The sequence below is a fragment of the Pseudophryne corroboree genome, chromosome 6 (genome assembly GCF_028390025.1).
Source record: "Pseudophryne corroboree isolate aPseCor3 chromosome 6, aPseCor3.hap2, whole genome shotgun sequence".
In the NCBI taxonomy this organism is placed as follows: domain Eukaryota; kingdom Metazoa; phylum Chordata; class Amphibia; order Anura; family Myobatrachidae; genus Pseudophryne; species Pseudophryne corroboree.
Genome location: NC_086449.1, coordinates 765,389,525 through 765,409,372, shown reverse-complemented (window position 1 = coordinate 765,409,372; position 19,848 = coordinate 765,389,525). Strand labels below are relative to the sequence as shown.

At 46.0% G+C, this 19,848-nt stretch overlaps 1 protein-coding gene across 1 annotated transcript in view; it reads right to left on the bottom strand.

The window, feature by feature from the left end:
• The window catches only part of RELL2 (RELT like 2), a 102,692-nt gene that overhangs the window by 22,555 nt on the left and 60,289 nt on the right, over positions 1-19,848 (bottom strand). Inside the window, 2 exon segments of the mRNA XM_063928609.1 lie at positions 14,833-14,896; positions 14,984-15,049. Of these exon segments, the coding sequence (XP_063784679.1) occupies positions 14,833-14,896; positions 14,984-15,049 (130 nt within the window).

Below are 19,848 nucleotides of genomic sequence, written 5' to 3'. Positions count from 1 at the left end.
TCCGTAAAACTAGTGTGTGTGTGTGTGTGTGTGTGTGTATATATATATATATATACACATATATCTACACATATATATATATATATATATATATATACACACACAAACATACATATACACATATACATAGCATATTAAACATGCATACATATATATATATATGTACACACACATACAGTACACATATATATATACACATGTATATATATATCGTGTGTGTGTGTTTGTATGTATGTATGTATGTATATACATGTGTATATATGTATGCACATGGATATATATGTACTATAATTAACATAAAGTAAACTTTTATTGCACTTGCAAGTGCCACCAGGAAGACAGCAGGCTGCAGAGGATGCTAGACAGTCATTAATAATACTCATGCAGCTAAAGCTTTTTAGTGGAGGGGGGTTTCTGGGTACTCGGAACCCCCCCCTGGGTGCGCCACTGCTGTGTAATTTATGAGTGTCCCAGGTTAAAGGGATAATATGGTCAGCCTACATTTTTACATGAATTTATTAAAAACATTCATTTGTTGCCTTTGGATTTTCACGACCCATGGGCCTAATTCAAGGTTGATTGCAAAACAACATTTTCCGCTAACGGTCAAAACCATGGCCCTCATTCCGAGTTGTTCGCTCGCTAGCTGCTTTTAGCAGCATTGCAAACGCTAGGCCGCCGCCCTCTGGGAGTGTATCTTAGTTTAGCAGAATAGCGAACGAAAGAGTAGCAGAACTGCTACTAAATATTTTCTTGCAGTTTCTGAGTAGCTCCAGACCTACTCCTAGATTGCGATCAGTTCGGTCCGTTTAGTTCCTGGTTTGACGTCACAAACACGCCCTGCGTTCGGCCAGCCACTCTCCCGTTTCTCCAGACACTCCCGCGTTTTTCCCTGGCACGCCTGTGTTTTTTAGCACACTCATGGAAAACGCTCAGTTACCACCCAGAAACACCCACTTCCTGTCAATCATTCACCGAGCAGCAGTGTCGGCACGAACACCAGCAAATCTACTAAGTTTTGTGTAAAATAACTTAGCGCATGCGCTCTGCGTACCATGCGCATGCGCATTTAGCAACAAATCGCAGCATAGCGAAAATCGGCAACAAGCAAACAACTCGGAATGACCACCCATGTGCAGTGCAGGTGGGGCAGATGTAAGATGTGCAGAGAGAGTTAGTTTTGGGTGGGATGTGTTCAATCTGAAATCTAAATTGCAGTGTAAAAATAAAGCAGCCAGTATTTACCCTGCACAGAAAATAAGATTTTAAACCTACCGGTAAATCTTTTTCTCCTAGTCCGTAGAGGATGCTGGGGACTCCGTAAGGACCATGGGGTATAGACGGGCTCCGCAGGAGATATGGGCACTCTAAAGAACTTTTAGTATGGGTGTGCACTGGCTCCTCCCTCTATGCCCCTCCTCCAGACCTCAGTTAGAGATGGACAATATGAGGAAAGGATTTTGTAAATCTAAGGGCAAGATTCATACCAGCCCACACCAATCATACCATATAACTTAGAATATACGCCACTAGTTAACAGTATGAACGAAAAAAACAGTATCAGTCAAAGACCGATTCCAACTGTAACATAACCCTTATGTAAGCAAAAACTATATACAAGTCTTGCAGATTTAGTCCGCACTGGGACGGGCTCCCAGCATCCTCTACGGACTAGGAGAAAAAGATTTACCGGTAAGTTTAAAATCTTATTTTCTCTTACGTCCTAGAGGATGCTGGGGACTCCGTAAGGACCATGGGGTTTATACCAAAGCTCCAAACCGGGCGGGAGAGTGCGGATGACTCTGCAGCACCGATTGAGCAAACGCGAGGTCCTCATCAGCCAGGGTATCAAACTTGTAGAATTTTGCAAAAGTGTTTGAACCCGACCAAGTAGCAGCTCGGCACAACTGCAATGCCGAGACGCCTCGGGCAGCCGCCCAAGAAGAGCCCACCTTCCTAGTGGAATGGGCCTTTACCAAATTTGGTACCGGCAATCCAGCCGTAGAATGAGCCTGCTGAATCGTGTTACAGATCCAGCGAGCAATAGTCTGTTTAGAAGCAGGCGCGCCAATCTTGTTGGCTGCATACAGGACAAACAGAGCCTCTGTTTTCCTAACCCTAGCCGTCCTGGCTACGTAGATTTGTAAGGCCCTGACCACATCCAGGGACTTGGAATCCTCTAAGTCACCCGTAGCCACAGGCACCACAATAGGTTGGTTCAAATGAAAAGAAGAGACCACCTTAGGCAGAAATTGAGGACGAGTCCTCAATTCTGCTCTATCCACATGAAAAATCAAGTAGGGGCTCTTGTGAGATAAGGCCGCCAACTCCGACACCCGCCGTGCAGATGCCAAGGCTAATAACATAACCACCTTCCAGGTCAGAAATTTTAATTCCACCGTTTGAAGAGGTTCAAACCATTGTGATTTAAGGAACTGTAACACCACGTTAAGGTCCCATGGTGCCACTGGTGGCACAAAAGGAGGCTGGATGTGCAGCACTTCCTTCACAAAAGTTTGGACTTCAGGGAGAGAAGCCAATTCCTTTTGAAAAAATATAGATAGGGCCGAAATCTGTACCTTAATGGAGCCTAATTTTAGGCCCATATCCACTCCCGTCTGTAGGAAGTGGCGAAAGCGGCCCAGATGGAAACCTTCCGCAGGAGCATTCTTGGTTTCACACCAAGACACATACTTCCTCCAGATACGGTGATAATGCTTCGCCGTTACCTCCTTCCTAGCCTTTATCAGAGTAGGGATAACTTCCTCCGGAATACTTCTCTCTGCTAGGATTCGGTGTTCAACCGCCATGCCGTCAAACGCAACCGCGGTAAGTCTTGGAACATGCAAGGCCCCTGCTGTAACAGGTCCTCCCTGACAGAAAGAGACCACGGACCTTCTGTGAGCATTTCCTGAAGATCCGAAAACCAGGCCCTTCGAGGCCAATCTGGAACCTGGACTCTGTTTCGTCTTATGATTCTCAACACTTTTGAGATGAGAGGTAGAGGAGGGAACACATAGACCGACTGAAACACCCATGGTGTCACTAGGGCGTCTACCGCTACTGCCTGAGGGTCCCTTGACCTGGCACAATACCTCCGAAGCTTTTTGTTGAGGCGTGACACCATCATGTCTATTTGAGGAAGTCCCCAAAGACTTGCTATCTCTGCAAACACCTCTTGATGAAGTCCCCACTTTCCTGGATGGAGATCGTGTCTGCTGAGGAAGTCTGCTTCCCAGTTGTCCACTCCCGGTATGAAGACTGCTGACAGAACGCTTACGTGATTTTCTGCCCAGCGCAGAATTCTGGTGGCTTCCGCCATCGCCACTCTGCTCCTTGTCCCGCCTTGGCGGTTTACATGAGCCACTGCTGTGATGTTGTCTGATTGGATCAGAACCGGTAGGTCGTGAAGAAGATACTCCGCCTGTCGTAGGCTGTTGTATATGGCCCTTAATTCCAGTACGTTGATGTGTAGACAAGCCTCCTGGCTTGACCATACCCCCTGAAAATTTCTTCCTTTTGTGACTGCTCCCCATCCTCGGAGGCTCGCGTCCGTGGTCACCAGAACCCAGTCTTGAATGCCGAACCTGCGACCCTCTAGAAGGTGAGTACCCTGCAGCTACCACAGGAGAGACACCCTGGCCCTGGGGGACAGGCTTATCTTTCGATGAAGGTGTAGATGGGACCCCGACCATTTGTGGAGAAGGTCCCACTGAAACATCCTCGCATGGAACCTGCCGAAGGGAATGGCCTCGTAGGCTGCCACCATTTTTCCCAGAACTCGGGTGCATTGATGAACAGACACTCTTTTTGGTTTTAGCAGGTCCCTGACCATGCTCTGGATGTCCTAAGCTTTTTCTATTAGTAGAAAAACCCTCTTTTGTTCCGTGTCCAGAATCATGCCTAGGAACGATAGTCGAGTCGTTGGAAGCAACTGTGACTTTGGCAGATTGAGAATCCAACCGTGTTGATGTAACACTCTCAGGGAGAGTGACACGCTTTTCAGCAATTGATCCCTTGATCTCGCTTTTATCCGGAGATCGTCCAAGTACGGGATAATTGTGACACCCTGCTTGCGCAGGAGCACCATAATTTCCGCCATTACCTTGGTGAAAATCCTCGGGGCCGTGGAAAGCCCAAACGGCAACGTCTGAAACTGGTAATGACAGTCCTGTACCACGAAACGCAGGTATTCTTGATGAAGAGGAAATATGGGACATGAAGGTAGGTATCCTTCACGTCCAGCGACACCATAAAATCCCCTGCTTCCAGACTGGATATCACAGTCCGGAGTGATTCCATCTTGAATTTGAACTTTTTCAAGTATAGGTTTAGTGATTTTAGATTCAAAATTGGTCTGACCGAACCATCCGGCTTCGGGACCACAAACATTGTTGAATAGTACCCTTTGACCTGTTGGCCTAGGGGAACCTTGACAATCACTTGCTGTTGACACAGCTTTTGAATTGCATCTAATACCACTTCCCTCTCCGGGGGAGAGGTTGGCAAGGCCGACTTGAGAAATCGGCGAGGGGGCACCTGTTCGAACTCCAGTTTGTAACCTTGGGATACAATTTCCAACGCCCAAGGATCCACGCCTGATAGGACCCAGACCTGGCTGAAGAGTCGAAGACGTGCCCCCACCGGTGCGGACTCCCTCCGTGGAGCCCTAGCGTCATGCGGTGGATTTAGCAGAAGCCGGGGAGGACTTCTGCTCCTGGGAACTAGCCGAAGCAGGTGTTCTCTTACCTCTACCCTTACCTCTGGCGAGGAAAGAGGAGCCCCAACCTCTTCTGGACTTATGCGACCGAAAGGACTGCATCTGATATTGTGGGGTTTTCTTTTGCTGTGGGGGAACAAAAGGCAAAAAAGTAGATTTACCCGCGGTAGCTGTGGAAACCAGGTCCGCAAGACCGTCCCCAAACAAAACTTCACCCTTGTAAGGTAAAACCTCCATATGCTTTTTTGAGTCGGCATCACCCGACCATTGGCGGGTCCACAGAGCTCGCCTTGCCGAAACTGCCATGGCGTTGGCTCTGGAGCCAAGCAGTCCCACGTCTCTTTGAGTGTCTCTCATATACAAGACTGCGTCCTTAATGTGGCCCAAAGTCAGGACAACGGTATCCTTGTCCAGGGTATCCATGTCAGCCAACAAGATAACTGTCCATGCTGCAACAGCGCTACAGACCCATGCCGATGCTATTGCCGGTCTGAGTAAAGCCCCTGTATGTGCATAAATAGACTTTAAAGTAGTCTCCTGTCTACGATCCGCAGGATCCTTAAGGGCCGCGGTGTCAGGAGATGGTAGCGCCGCCTTCTTGGACAGACGCGTTAATGCCTTGTCCACCCTGGGCGAGGATTCCCAACGTACCCTGTCCTTTGCAGGGAAAGGATACGCCATAAGGATCCTCTTGGGAATCTGCAGTTTTTTGTCTGGAGTTTCCCAAGCTTTTTCAAATAATTCGTTCAGTTCATGAGATGGAGGAAACGTTACCTCAGGTTTCTTTTCCTTATACATGCGCACCCTCGTGTCAGGAACAGAGGGGTCATCTGTAATATGCAAGACATCTTTTATTGCCATAATCATATAATGAATACTTTTGGCCACCTTAGGGTGCAACCTTGCCTCATCGTAGTCGACACTGGAGTCAGAATCCGTGTCGGTATCAGTGTCTACTATTTGTGATAAGGGACGCTTCTGAGACCCTGACGGGCCCTGTGACCCAGCCACATCCGCGGATTGACTCCCTGCCGTTTCCTTGGACTCAGCTTTGTCCATTCTCTTATGTAATAAGGTCACATTAGCATTTAAAATATTCCACATATCATACCAATCATGAGTCGGCGTTGCCGACGGAGTCACCACAATCATCTGCTCCACCTCCTCCTTGAATGAGCCTTCCGCTTCAGACATGTCGACACATGCGTACCGACACCCTCACACACACACAGGGATATATCCATAAGGGGACAGTTTCCCAACAAGGCCCTTTGGAAAGACAGAGAGAGAGTATGCCAGCACACACCCAGTGCCAACTGACACTGGAAACGATTCCCAGATTTAGCGCTTTTATATTAAGTCAATCATGCAATACACTCACTGCGCCAAAATGTGCCCCCCCCCCCCTCTTTTTCAGCCCTGTATCACCATTCTGCAGGGGAGAGTCCTGGGAGACAGCTTCTCTTCAGCACACTGTGGAGAAAATGACGCTGGTTAGTGCTGTGTGACCAAGATCCACCCCCTCTAGTGGCGGGCTTCGGTCCCGCTCAAATTCACAAACAATGGCGGGGGATGAACAAAAAATGGTGGGGGATGAACATATTCACTGACACCGCAGCCCATATGTATCTAACATGCCAAAAATAGAAGTATATATTGCGCCCTGCACCCATCAGTGCCTGCCGTGTGTGTAACTTGTGGGAGCAATGGCGCGCAGCGGCTTACCTCAGTGAAGATCTGAAGTCTTCTGCCGCCTTAGAAGTCTTCTTTCTTCGTTATACTCACCCGGCTTCTATCTTCCGGTTCTGCGAGGAGGACGGCGACGCGGCTCTGAGACGAACGGCAGGGGAAGACCTGTGTTCCGATCCCTCTGGAGCTAATGGTGTCCAGTAGCCTAAGAAGCAGAGCCTATCCTTTAGGTCTGCTTCTCTCCCCTCAGTCCCACGATGCAGGGAGCCTGTTGCCAGCAGTGCTCCCTGAAAATAAAAAACCTAACAAAATTCTTTTATCAGAGAAACTCAGTAGAGCTCCCTGTAGAGCATCCATTCTCCTTTGGGCACAAGATCTAACTGAGGTCTGGAGGAGGGGCATAGAGGGAGGAGCCAGTGCACACCCATACTAAAAGTTCTTTAGAGTGCCCATATCTCCTGCGGAGCCCGTCTATACCCCATGGTCCTTACGGAGTCCCCAGCATCCTCTAGGACGTAAGAGAAACAATATAACCCACCCAAATCTAATCCTCTCTGCACATGTTAAATCTGCCACACCTGCAGGGCAACATGGTTTTGCCATTAGGGAAAAATGTTATTTTGCAATCAAACTTGATTTAGGCCCCATGTGCGCAATTTTGCAATTTTGTTTAATCACTATCAGGACACACAAGAAGCTAATGCTGAAACTAACATTATCCAGTAAGTGAAAGTGATTAGGGAGGTTAGTTGCGGATAGGGATGGCCATTGACCATCGATGGGTGATTCAAAACCATTGATGGTTTATGGCCGATGTTGAATACTTAGACCCAGATAGTTTCTACCATCGATGGTAGCTGTATGCCCAATGTTTTATTTTCCTGTTGTTTTCAGGGGTACAGAGCTGCTAGGCTGTCAGCACCCTACCCCCCATCCTTGGATCATACACTGTGTATAAGAGCTGTGAATTGGAGGTCCGCATTGAAACTAATCGCATATGTACTAACATATCGGATCCCTCTAGCCCATGGGCTTCTATAGCGCTACCCTCTGTACCGGAAACCCTGGCGGCCAGGTGTTAGTACATATCGGAAATGTGGCCAAAGCCCGAAAACGGGCTTTTGCCCATATTTTCATATTAGTACATCCCACTAAAAGGGTAAGCTGTCATTCACAGCTCAGCCTCGCCCCCGGCTAACAGTCAACTGAGCCAGCCGCCGCGCATGTACAAAAATGAAGGCAAAACTATCAATGGCACCACCCTGCATAGTTTCTCACCATCAAATGATTTGTGCCACCATCACCATCGATGGTAACAATAGATGGATACCATACCGATGGCCGTCCCTAGTTGTGGAGAACACTGTTACAAACAAGAAAGCGCTGGCAATACACTAACAGATAGATGTACTAAGCTTTAAAAAGTGAGAGTGATAAAGCCAATCAGCTACTGTCATGTTGCAGGCTGTGTTTGAAAAATGACGGGAGCTGGTTGGTTGATAGTTTATCACTCTCCATTTTATCAATTTTCAAGGCTTAGTTAATCTGCTCCAATCTCAGAGAGATCCTATTGCAATAATCAGAGACCTCACATAGAGGGTTAATGTAAGAGTGGTCCTTCTAAAAAAAAACTGCCACTGGCTATAAAGTGGTAAAATACTAATGTCGGGGGCAGGGGCACATCTGTAACATTGGGGGAGATGTATCAAACCTTTTAATGAGGACAAGTGAAGGAGTTGCCCATAGCAACCAATCTCTTGTAGCTATCAATTATCTAGTATAGTCTATGAGATGATAGGTAGAATCTGATTGTTTGCTATGACCAACTTCACCTGTCCTCTGTAGAAGGTTTGATACATCTCCCCCATTGGCACTGACAATAGTGAGAGAGGTAAGTTACTATGGGGGAATGCGGGAGGTGCATGAAACCTTTTAGAGAGATAACGCAGAGAATTTTCCCACACTAACCAATCAGCTTCTAGCTATCATACATCTAGTACAGTTTATAAAATGACAGAAGCTGATTTTTATGCTACACTTTGGGGGAGATGCATCAAAACTTGGCGAGTCATAAATTGCCCGGTGACAAAGTACCAGCCAATCAGCTCCTCACTGCCATGTAAAAGGCTGTGTTTGAAAAATGACAGTTAGGAGTTGATTGGTTGTTACTTTATCTCTCTCCAAGCTTTGATACATGCCCCCTTTATATCTCTCAGATGTTTGATACATTTCCCCCACTGATACAATGACTATAATAAGAGAGATAAGTCACAGGTGAGCCACTGACCAGGCACCTGTAGCGCTCAATCTACCCAGGGACACAGGATCAAGAATTCTGAGCAACTCAATGCATGTGTGTATATACATGTGCATGATACATGTATGTGGGAGAGTAAACATGCTTTTACACTGACAGAACTGACCAATACCTTGTGTATGAGCAGAGGCGTATCTAGGGTAGGGCGAGTGGGGCACGTGCCCTGGACGCCTTGGCAGGCCCAGGAGAGGGGGGCGCCGCCGGCGGCCAGGGCATCATGCCCCACTCGCCCCCGTCAACCCTAAATGTGAGGGGAGGAGAGCGCAGCGTCTCTCCCTCCCCTCACCGCCGCTGCCAGCAGCGCTGCTGTGTCCAGTCTCCGGCGCTAGCCAATCAGAGCTTGCGGACCGGCTCCTGATTGGCTGCCGGTCCGCGAGCTCTGATTGGCTAGCGAACCGGCACCAGACACAGCCGCCGGGAGACCTGGACGGAGCGGTGAGGGGAAGGAGAGGCGCTGCGCTCTCCTCCCCTCACATAAGCGGCCGGTGAGTGAACGGGGGGGGGGGGGGGGGGGGCACGGGCACAGTGGGGCTTGTATCTGGCACCAAATGGTGCATGTAACTGGCACTGAGTGGGGCCTGGCACTGTGGGGCATGTATCTGGCACTGTGGGGCATGTATCTGGCACTGTGGGGCATGTAACTGGCACTGTGGGGCAATTTATCTGGCACAGTGGGGCAATGTAACTGGCACTGTGGGGCATGTATCTGGCACTGTGGGGCAATGTAACTGGCACTGTGGGGCATGTATCTGGCACACTGGGGCAATGTAACTGGCACTGTGGGGCATGTATCTGACACAGGGGGGCAATGTAACTGGCACTGTGGGGCATGTATCCGGCACTGTGGGGCATTGTATCCGGCACTGTGGGGCATTGTATCCGGCACTGTGGGGCAATGTAACTGGCACTGTGGGGCAATGTAACTGGCACTGTGGGGCATGTATCCGGCACTGTGGGGCAATGTATCTGGCACTGTGGGGCAATGTATCTGGCACTGTGGGGCAATGTAACTGGCACTGTGGGGCAATGTAACTGGCACTGTGGGGCATGTATCCGGCACTGTGGGGCATTGTATCCGGCACTGTGGGGCAATGTAACTGGCACTGTGGGGCAATGTAACTGGCACTGTGGGGCATGTATCCGGCACTGTGGGGCAATGTATCTGGCACTGTGGGGCAATGTATCTGGCACTGTGGGGCAATGTAACTGGCACTGTGGGGCAATGTAACTGGCACTGTGGGGCATGTATCTGGCACTGTGGGGCATGTAACTGGCACTGTGGGGCAATTTATCTGGCACAGTGGGGCAATGTAACTGGCACTGTGGGGCATGTATCTGGCACTGTGAGGCAATGTAACTGGCACTGTGGGGCATGTATCTGGCACACTGGGGCAATGTAACTGGCACTGTGGTGCATGTATCTGACACAGTGGGGCAATGTAACTGGCACTGTGGGGCATGTATCTGACACAGTGGGGCAATGTAACTGGCACTGTGGGGCATGTATCCGGCACTGTGGGGCAATGTAACTGGCACTGTGGGGCAATGTAACTGGCACTGTGGGGCAAGTATCCGGCACTGTGGGGCAATGTATCTGGCACTGTGGGGCAATGTAACTGGCACTGTGGGGCAATGTAACTGGCACTGTGGGGCAATGTAACTGGCACTGTGGGGCATGTATCCGGCACTGTGGGGTAATGTATCTGGTACTGTGGGGCAATGTAACTGGCACTGTGGGGCAATGTAACTGGCACTGTGGGGCATGTATCCGGCACTGTGGGGTAATGTATCTGGTACTGTGGGGCAATGTAACTGGCACTGTGGGGCATGTATCCGGGACTGTGGGGCATTGTATCTGGCACTGTGGGGCAATGTAACTGGCACTGTACGGCATGTATCCGGCACTGTGGGGCATTGTATCTGGCACTGTGGGGCAATGTAACTGGCACTGTGGGGCATGTATCCGGCACTGTGGGGCATTGTATCTGGCACTGTGGGGCAATGTAACTGGCACTGTGGGCCATTTTCAGTGGCCACACCCCTTCTGGAGCGTGGCCACGCCCATTTTTTTTTCGACGCGCGCTGCACATGCTTCTTTTAGTGTGCTTTCTTCTTTTTTTTGGGGGGGGGGGGGGCATTTTACATCTTGCCCTGGGCTCCAAAAACCCTAGTTACGCCTCTGTGTATGAGCAGAATCTACTACAGGTGCACTGAGCTCTACCTTATACTAGCCTCTACCTCATATGCCAGTAGCCTATTACAGATGCTTACTTAGCTGCGACTGATTATTGAATATGCTGACAGAAGAATATTGAATAGTAATTTGCACAGGCAGCTGCCATCCATCCTCCTAAATGAAAACAGCTCCAGTCACAGATGACCAATCTCTCTGCCCGCGGCTCTCCCCGTCTCTGCTCCCGCATCTCACTTCAACATTTTTTTAAAGTTGAATTGAGATGGTCGAAAAGGGGGCCAAAACCGACAGCACGTGGATCGGCAGCTATTCCGCCGATCCCCGTGCTTTTCGACAAGTCGAATTCCTCAACTTGTCAAATAATTTGGGGTTAGATTGAATAGGTCGGAACCTCTTTTCGACCTAAAAAAAGTCTAAAACTGCTGTTTTTTCGACAGATGGCAGCTTTCGACTTCAATTGAATATACCCCTTAGATTTCAGTTTGATCACACCCCACTCAAATCTAAATCTCTCTGCACATGTTACATCTGCCCCACCTGCACTGCACATGGTTTTGCCTATTAGCTAACAGATTTGCTGCTGTGATCAGGTCTGAATTAGGCCCTAGGGCCCTCATTCCGAGTTGTTCGCTCGCAAGCTGCTTTTAGCAGCTTTGCACACGCTAAGCCGCCGCCTACTGGGAGTGAATCTTAGCTTAGTAAAATTGCGAACGAAAGATTAGCAGAATTGTGAATAGACACTTCTTAGCAGTTTCTGAGTAGCTCCACACTTACTCGGCATCTGCGATCAGTTCAGTCAGTTTCGTTCCTGGTTTGACGTCACACACACTCCCAGCGTTCGCCCAGACACTCCCCCGTTTCTTCAGACACTCCTGCGTTTTTCCCAGAAACGGCAGCGTTTTTTCGCACACACCCATAAAACGGCCAGTTTCCGCCCAGAAACACCCACTTCCTGTCAATCACATTACGATCACCAGAACGAAGAAAAAACCTCGTAATGCCGTGAGTAAAATACCTAACTGCATAGCAAATTTACTTGGCTCAGTCGCAGTGCGAACATTGCGCATGCGCAATTAGCGGAAAATCGCTGCGATGCGAAGAAAATTACAGAGCGAACAACTCGGAATGACCACCTATGTCCCAGATGCAGCCACACATGACTGCGTATCCCAAGCGGATCAGTCTTTGATTCTTTTGCTATGAAAATGCTCCAATTGTCTGGCTGCAAATTTACATGAAATGACCTCACTGGTCCTCAGTGCATCAATACACATGACAGTGGTCTCGCTGTCTAATTAGCAATCGCTAATGGCACATCTGTATTGTACCAATTACATCATATTCTCTTGCTGGCTTTCACGCATCTAAACAATCCCTGCATAATCTATTCTTTGTCAGATCAGCATCAACCCAAGTTTGAGTCCTGTGCCCTATACTCCACTGTCATTAACAATATGCTGCGGAACGCAGGAGCTGCTGCTTTATTATGACTATCCTAATGCTCTCATCAGAAATAAATTCAAATCCCAACTGACCAAACTTTTATCAAACCTTGGAGAGTGATAAATTTGCACGGTGAAAAAAGTACCAACCAATCAGCTCCTGTCATTTTTCACAGCCTGTAACATGACAGGTGAGCTGATTGGCTGGTACTTTATCACGGTCCAATTTATCACTCTCCAAAGCTTGATAAACCTGGGCTAAGGTCTTTACTGATGTTGTAAAGGTAATTAGACCCAAACAATATAAGTGTTTCTTTTTATTTGGAATGCGCACCACCCACTATAGATTCATTTACTAAATATATTTTGTGTTGGGTCTAAATAAATGGGCAGCATGCCACAAGGGATCTATATAAAGGCCACTTCCTTTCCTCCATAACGTTTTATTCACTTTTTTTCTTGAAAAGACAATGACAAAAATCAAAATATTCAGTTCTTTCTTATCCAAACGGAAGACTGCTTCCTTTAAGCCGGCCGCAGACAAACAGATTTGTGTCACAGGAGCCCACATATTATGAGACTGTGTGGCTAAACAGTCTACAAGGAGCATGCATCACATGTCTCTTGTCGTGGGGAAGGTGGGAGGTCATTTCCGGATTGCAGCGGCTCTGCATAGGAGAGCAGTAATAAACAGATGCCAGGGACGAATGCTGATGTTTGGAAGAGAGGTGAGGAGGCTATGGGGCAGACTAGTATGTCACAAGTACAGTACTAGTCACATGACCCTACTGTGGCGTGGCCACGCCCCTGTCCTGTTACCTGGATCTGTAATGATGCACAGATCTCCCAAAAAGCGGAAAGTCTGCCAATTGTTGCTGTACTAAGTGGCAGTTCCACAGCCTGTAGCATGACAGTTAGGAGTTGATTGGCTGGTACTTTAGCTCACAATACTTTATCTATCTCCAAGGCTTAGTACATCTCCCCTTAAGAGACGGGCAAATTCCCTCCTAGCATTCCACATGTACTAATGTCTGAGGGAGGGAAGCTACAGTGCTCTATGCCATCTCCGTGGGGGTAACTAGCCTGGCCAGGAATGCCACATACAGGACACATGTTGAGGGGGGGAGGAGGGGGGGGAGGAGTGTCAAAATTACCTACAAATTCAAAAATATGAAACCTCTCCATCACCGTTTTTTAGTTTTGTAGCTTTTTCCTACAGAATTTTCCAGCATTAACTGCAGTTAGACTAATTAGCCATGTATAATACAAAAGCCAGGGTTTTATCTCCCTAATTGGTGAAGATAACTAATGTATTAGACCAGAGAGGATGCTATCCTCAGATGACATCTACTGTAGCAATTCTGCATTGATTGGAAACTATTTTTTTCTGGTTATTTGTTCTGTTATTTCCCAATAAAATGTACTTTATACAGGATTCTTATATTATTTTTAAAGGGTTTTCTCCTGCATGTGGTACCTTGAAGTATGCCTTCTCCATTTTTACCCAAGAATCAGCACAGGGACGGAGCATGGGGAGTATTGACCATTTCTACTTGCATTGTTCATGGAAATACATACTACTACTTCTACTGCTAATAATAATAATAATAATAATAATTATTATTATTATAATGATGATGATAATAATTTATAAGAGAGACATGTACTAAGCAGTGATAAACGTGGAGAAGTGAGTCAGTGGAGAAGTTGCCTATGGCAACCAATCGGCTGCTCTGTATACTTTTATAGTATGCAAATTCTAAATGTTACGTCAATGCTTCTCCACTGGCTCACTTTTCCACTTTTATCACTGCTTAGTACATGTCCCCCTTAAGGTTCTATTTACTAAGCCTTGGATGGAGATAAAGTGCATGGAGATAAAGTACTAGCCAATCAGCTCCTGACATGTCACAAGCTGGGTTTGAAAAAATGACAGCTAGGAGCCGATTGGCTGGTACTTTATCTCCGTCCACCTTATCTCCATCCAAGGCTTAGTAAATAGACCCCTTAGGCACAGATTTATCAAACCTTGGAAAGTGATAAATTGCACCATGATAAATTGCCAATCAATCAGCTCATAACTGTCATTTTTTAAACACAGCCTGTAAGATGGCAGCTAGGAGCTGATTGGTTGTTACTTTATCACCGTGCAATTTATCACTCTCCAAGACTTGATAAATCTGGGCCTTACTTTTCCCCGTGCCAATGTGCTATGAATACATTATGTCAGGGGCTTTCAATTATGTTTTCCTGTAAAAATCATAACTATAAGGTGAGAAGAACATGTGAAATATAGTTATGCAGGTCACAACAGGTAACGAAAATGAGACTCATGGAAGTAAAACTTTGAAAACTTTTTTACTCTGTAATTGTCAGATATAGACAATACAGCGATATAGCACAAATATCGGAGCAGCTCATTTAAATATTAACCCTTTAAATAAAATAGGTCTATGATTGCCATTCTTACCTGGGGCCAATCGGTACGTCTCCTTCTGTTTCCCCCAACATCTGCTTAAGCGCTTCTGCATTTGCTACAGTGTAAGAAAATGATAATGTAACACATAACACCGCACTTCTGTCAATGCTTAAACAAACTCCGCAATGGGATAAGCACCAACCTTCGTTCTGAATGATGCACTTAACTATACGTTCTACAGTGTCTTCATTAGAGATTTCATCTGCATCTGCAAACAGGAAGAGCAGATTAACAGCCGGCATCAAATATTTAAAACATTTTATTGCTTATCATGTGTCCGTGGTAACCACAGCACCGTTGACGTCACTCTGGATCTCACTTACATAAATTTTCATTTTTAAGTTAAAAACTTGGCACCAAGCATATTTATGAGCAATTTACTCATGGATATTTATGAATTAGTGGTATATTCACCATTAAGTATTACTATATTCCCCCAAAATAGACATTTTTTGGGGTACCAAGTACTACCAACATATATTTCTGCAGCGGGGTACACTGTGTTCCACAGGCAATACATCGGGTGTAGAGTTAGATCTTGATCCTGATAAAGCTGAATATTTATCGTATATAAAAACCCTTTGTGAGGTCTAAGAACACTGTACGCTATTTACGTATGAAGTACCGTAAGGGTACGCTCGTTGCGTAACAATCGCTTAGCCGTAGTCGAGACGCTCAAGCGTCACGTTCGCTCACGGCCAAGAGATCACAAGCAGGCACGCTATTGGCTGCTGACTAACGTAATGGTTCACTATAGCGTAACGGACGCTGTATCGGGAGCGGGCTGCTCGAGCGATACAGACGCTCACGAGAATACGCTGTTGGTATCGGGCACACTTATAGGTGAGCGACTACCGTAATGCTACGCTATCAGCGTAGCGGACGCTCAAGACCACGAGGAGATCACGAGCGGCGCTGACGCTCACCATTTTAAACCTTTATATCTAAACCAGAAACAATGTAATATGCTGTAAAACCTTAGTGTAGAGATAGGGTGTAGATGCAACCTAGTGTAACCTTATTAACTTAAAAGCTGTTTGAGCGTCACCGACACTCTGAGAATACTAGACACTATAAGAAATACACAGATACCTGGGCTTAGGGTCCAACGCCTAAGATATATATATTTTGAATGATATACTTGCAAAAGAATTAATACAAATACAAATCATACACTACAATATAACATAGACTACCTAACCAGATAACTACACAGGAAATACAATACAATTACTACCTAAGGGAAAATAAGAGAGAAAGAGAAGAGAGAGAGAAATGGCTCATAATAACAAGAAGATCAATATGGTTGCGGAGAAACACTTACGCACAAAGGAAACGATCGCATGCGCCTCTGGACATCCAGCTCCCGATTTTCAGCAATGATAACCGTTGAAGAGTGAGCTGGATGTGATCGGCCTTTCTATTTATGCCCCACACACAATGCAATTCAATGGTCCCTACAATCTCATTGTCATTGGACACAGGAATTCCTCCTCGCATTATAACAAAAGGTCATAGGTTGATTCATACAGGTGGGCTGTGACTATTTCCAACAGCTCAGGTGGGAGGGAAACTGGGTTTCCCGCCGCATGGGTAATAAAGTGCAAATAAAGTAAATGTTCATAAACTTATGTCCATAACTATTCGCACGAGCGATTGATCTGCTTCAAACCAACACCGGAATATTTCTAATTAAATATTCTTCCGATGGATACTAAACACCACTGTATTACTCCTGTCTGACCCTTCGTATCAAACAAAGAGGGATTTCTCTGTTCATGAACATTCTATATTAACCAAACTTTCAGAATCTATCAAAGGGACCATGATCTACAAAATACATTATATAGTGAAAATATGTAACGATTGAGTCGCACGCTACGATCACATAAACTCTACCGTAAATACGCATACCGTGCGCCTGCGGGTGCCCGCGACTGTGAGTATGCGCACGTACGGGAGAGCGTACGCATGCGCAGCACGGACCTGTGTGAGGTGCAAATATGGTAGTGTGCATAGAGATATTTTTCTGACTTTGACAGTCCACCCTTTGGCAGTCAACAATAACTGCCACTTCCTGAAAACATTTCAAAAAGAGAAAAATATATGTTAGGGGTTAATACATTTACATGGTTGGGTAGGGGAGGAGAGGAGAAGGTGTGAAGAGGGTATGACCTAGTGAGATAGCAGAAGCATGTGTGTATGAATCCGTGCTTGGGGGTCATGTATCATCGTGCCGTACGTGTTTTAAATCAAGCTTCGAGGTATTGCGAAGTATACATTTGAATTCCTTCTTATCCCGCGGTACGGGTCTGTGGATGGGCTGTCAAACTTTACCGAGCTCTTTTCGGCTTTGGTTGTAACAAAATGGGGGAGCACATTTTAGTTGATGATACATGAATTGGGGGAGATATGTGATTGCTGATATCTGTGCCTGTATTCCCTATCGACTATGTGTGACATTACCTGAGGGTTGTAGAAATGAAGAAAAAAACATAATTACGGTAAATGCGGTGGTATTCTATGTCAGGTAAATGTACATTCGTCGATTGAGGTCTTGTTTGGTGTCTGTTGAATGCAGTCTTCTTTGTGCTTTTGCCCATAAGGTGCGAGCAAAAGCTGTCAATGTCCATAGATTTACAAAAGTGTTGGGCTAGCGTAATTTTAAAATTTCTAGGGAAACTGGGGATCCATGGCATAGTTCATCAAAAATCTGTGTATCAGGTTGTCAAACTTCTTCTTTAATCCCTCTGTTGTCTGTATATCGGCTCATCAAATTCCTCGTCCAAGTGGGTCTTGTTACCTTGGAGAAAACGGAAAAACAGGTGAAAGAAACGGACCGTAGAAATCGCATTTTCATCACATCATTGTTTCTACATTTGGGTCATAAATCAAGTCCATTGGAATTACAGTTTCCTCACTCCTCAAACTCATTACCCTTGTACGATGTTTGCACTTCATTAAAGCCTGACCGCATCTAAATATCAATCCAATCGATATGACAACACCTAAGATACATAGGAGAAACTTCCCAACATCCATTATGACTCCTTGAGCCCAGTCTCCTAAACCGGAGAACCAATTTCGCGGGTTCAACCATGACACCCAACCAGTCAGCTCATTACCTACAGCAGCAAGAGTGAGATTGTGTCTCCTGCGAAATTCCCACTTCAATTGGAGAATATCGTCCATCTTTTGGTCTATGACCTCGACCGGATCCTCGGTGCTATTCGTAATATATGTGCAACATTTCACGCCGTATTGTGTTGCCAGTGTGACACAATATCCGCCTGTCACTGCTGTGAGGTAGTTGAGAACCATTCTATGCTGTACCAGTTCTGTTTTGTAAGCTTGAAGTTCCCTTCCAGTATACCTAAATGTGTCATCATACATTTCAGTGATATTGTCTAACAAATTTGCGAGCGCCGATATGTATTTATAGTTCAGCACTCCTCTAGCGGTGCGGGTGAAATCTAACGCGATTAAGAATTGAATCCCGGTGGATTCACTTATCAGATCAGAGGCCGGATGCTCTGTCTTCTCTATCAGGTGCCTTTTAACAACGTGCTCGTAATGGGTGTGAGTATAAGGAGCTTGGGCACCACGGTGTATGTCTTTCATTTTGTCATGTGATACAGTCATTACTTCAGGCAGTACTTTTCCAATATAACACAATCCTTCAGAGTTTGGGGCAAGCCACTTATACGCCTTTCTCCCGCATATGAAATATGCATCATCGGGGAGAACATATGGGACGGAGTAGGACATAACCATATTACACACCTTCCATGTGAAATCTCCTAACCCTAATTCTTCCATCTGCTTAGTACACGTATCAGGTTGTACAATATGTGCACAGTATCCTGGTGATACCTCTCCAACTCTAGTAATCCTATTTCCTAAGGTATACCTATACCGGAAAGATTTTCCTCTACTGGCTATGTGGCGTATAAGCTCTGTATCTGTTGGCATTCTATCGGCTCTATGCGAAAAGGTCATGGTTTGGCTACTCCATGACACCTCCCAATTTCCCGGCTTTCGGGGATTGGAGATGTTAAAACATAATAGGGACCTATCCACATGGTATTGGTGGAGCTTCAAACTAGGAGGACTGGAGATATTAAACCTCCTGTCCACCGGTCTCCCACCCTTTAGCTCAAGTACCTCCCCTACCGTTAAAGGAAATGGTACTAGCCCTGATTTGCTATGACCTTGAGGTACTTGAGAGCATACCCAACAATCTGTTTGATTTAACACACTACCCACTAAAGAGTGATAGTCACTCAAGGGATGCCGGTCCATATGGATATTAAAACTGGATTGGCATTTCTTTATGCACCCATCCTCAATGACATTGTTACAGAGCCGACAGATACAGTTTTCTTCAGCTAACAATCCTTAAAAGAAAAATGTTTACAAATAACATGGCTGTTAGGTCGTTTCCGGTACTCGCCTTTGCTTGGTGATTGGGTTGTTATTGGAAATTTACACCTCTGTCTCAGTCATCGGGATCTTTCTGGATCCTTTCTCGACCTCTCTGGTACTCTCGCCGGAACAGACTGCTCTGGTCAACATCATGGTCAACAGGAAAATCCAGATCACAGTCTCTTGGGGCAAGTCCATCTTACAGGAGGAGAAAAGAAGAAATTTGTAATGGGGGTACAGAAAATCAGTTTGAGGGGGAGAGAAACTTGTTACGATAATTAGTTCTCTCGTCTTGTTGTTCTTCTTGTTCTGCTGTCTTCTCAAAGGTGCTGTCTCTCAGTCTTCCAAACGAACATTCCGGTGATGCAATATTTCTTCCCAAATCAGCGATCTCTCTGTAAGGAGCAAAAATCTTGCATTACCATTTGTCTAACTGATGTGTGACATACCATCTTTAAATCATGAAAACATGTGAAAGAAGAGAGAAAACATAAAAAAACAAAAACAAACGAGAGAGAGAACAATTTATGTGCATGTGTATATTACTTGAATCAACAATAACCATCAATAGGAAAAGAGAAA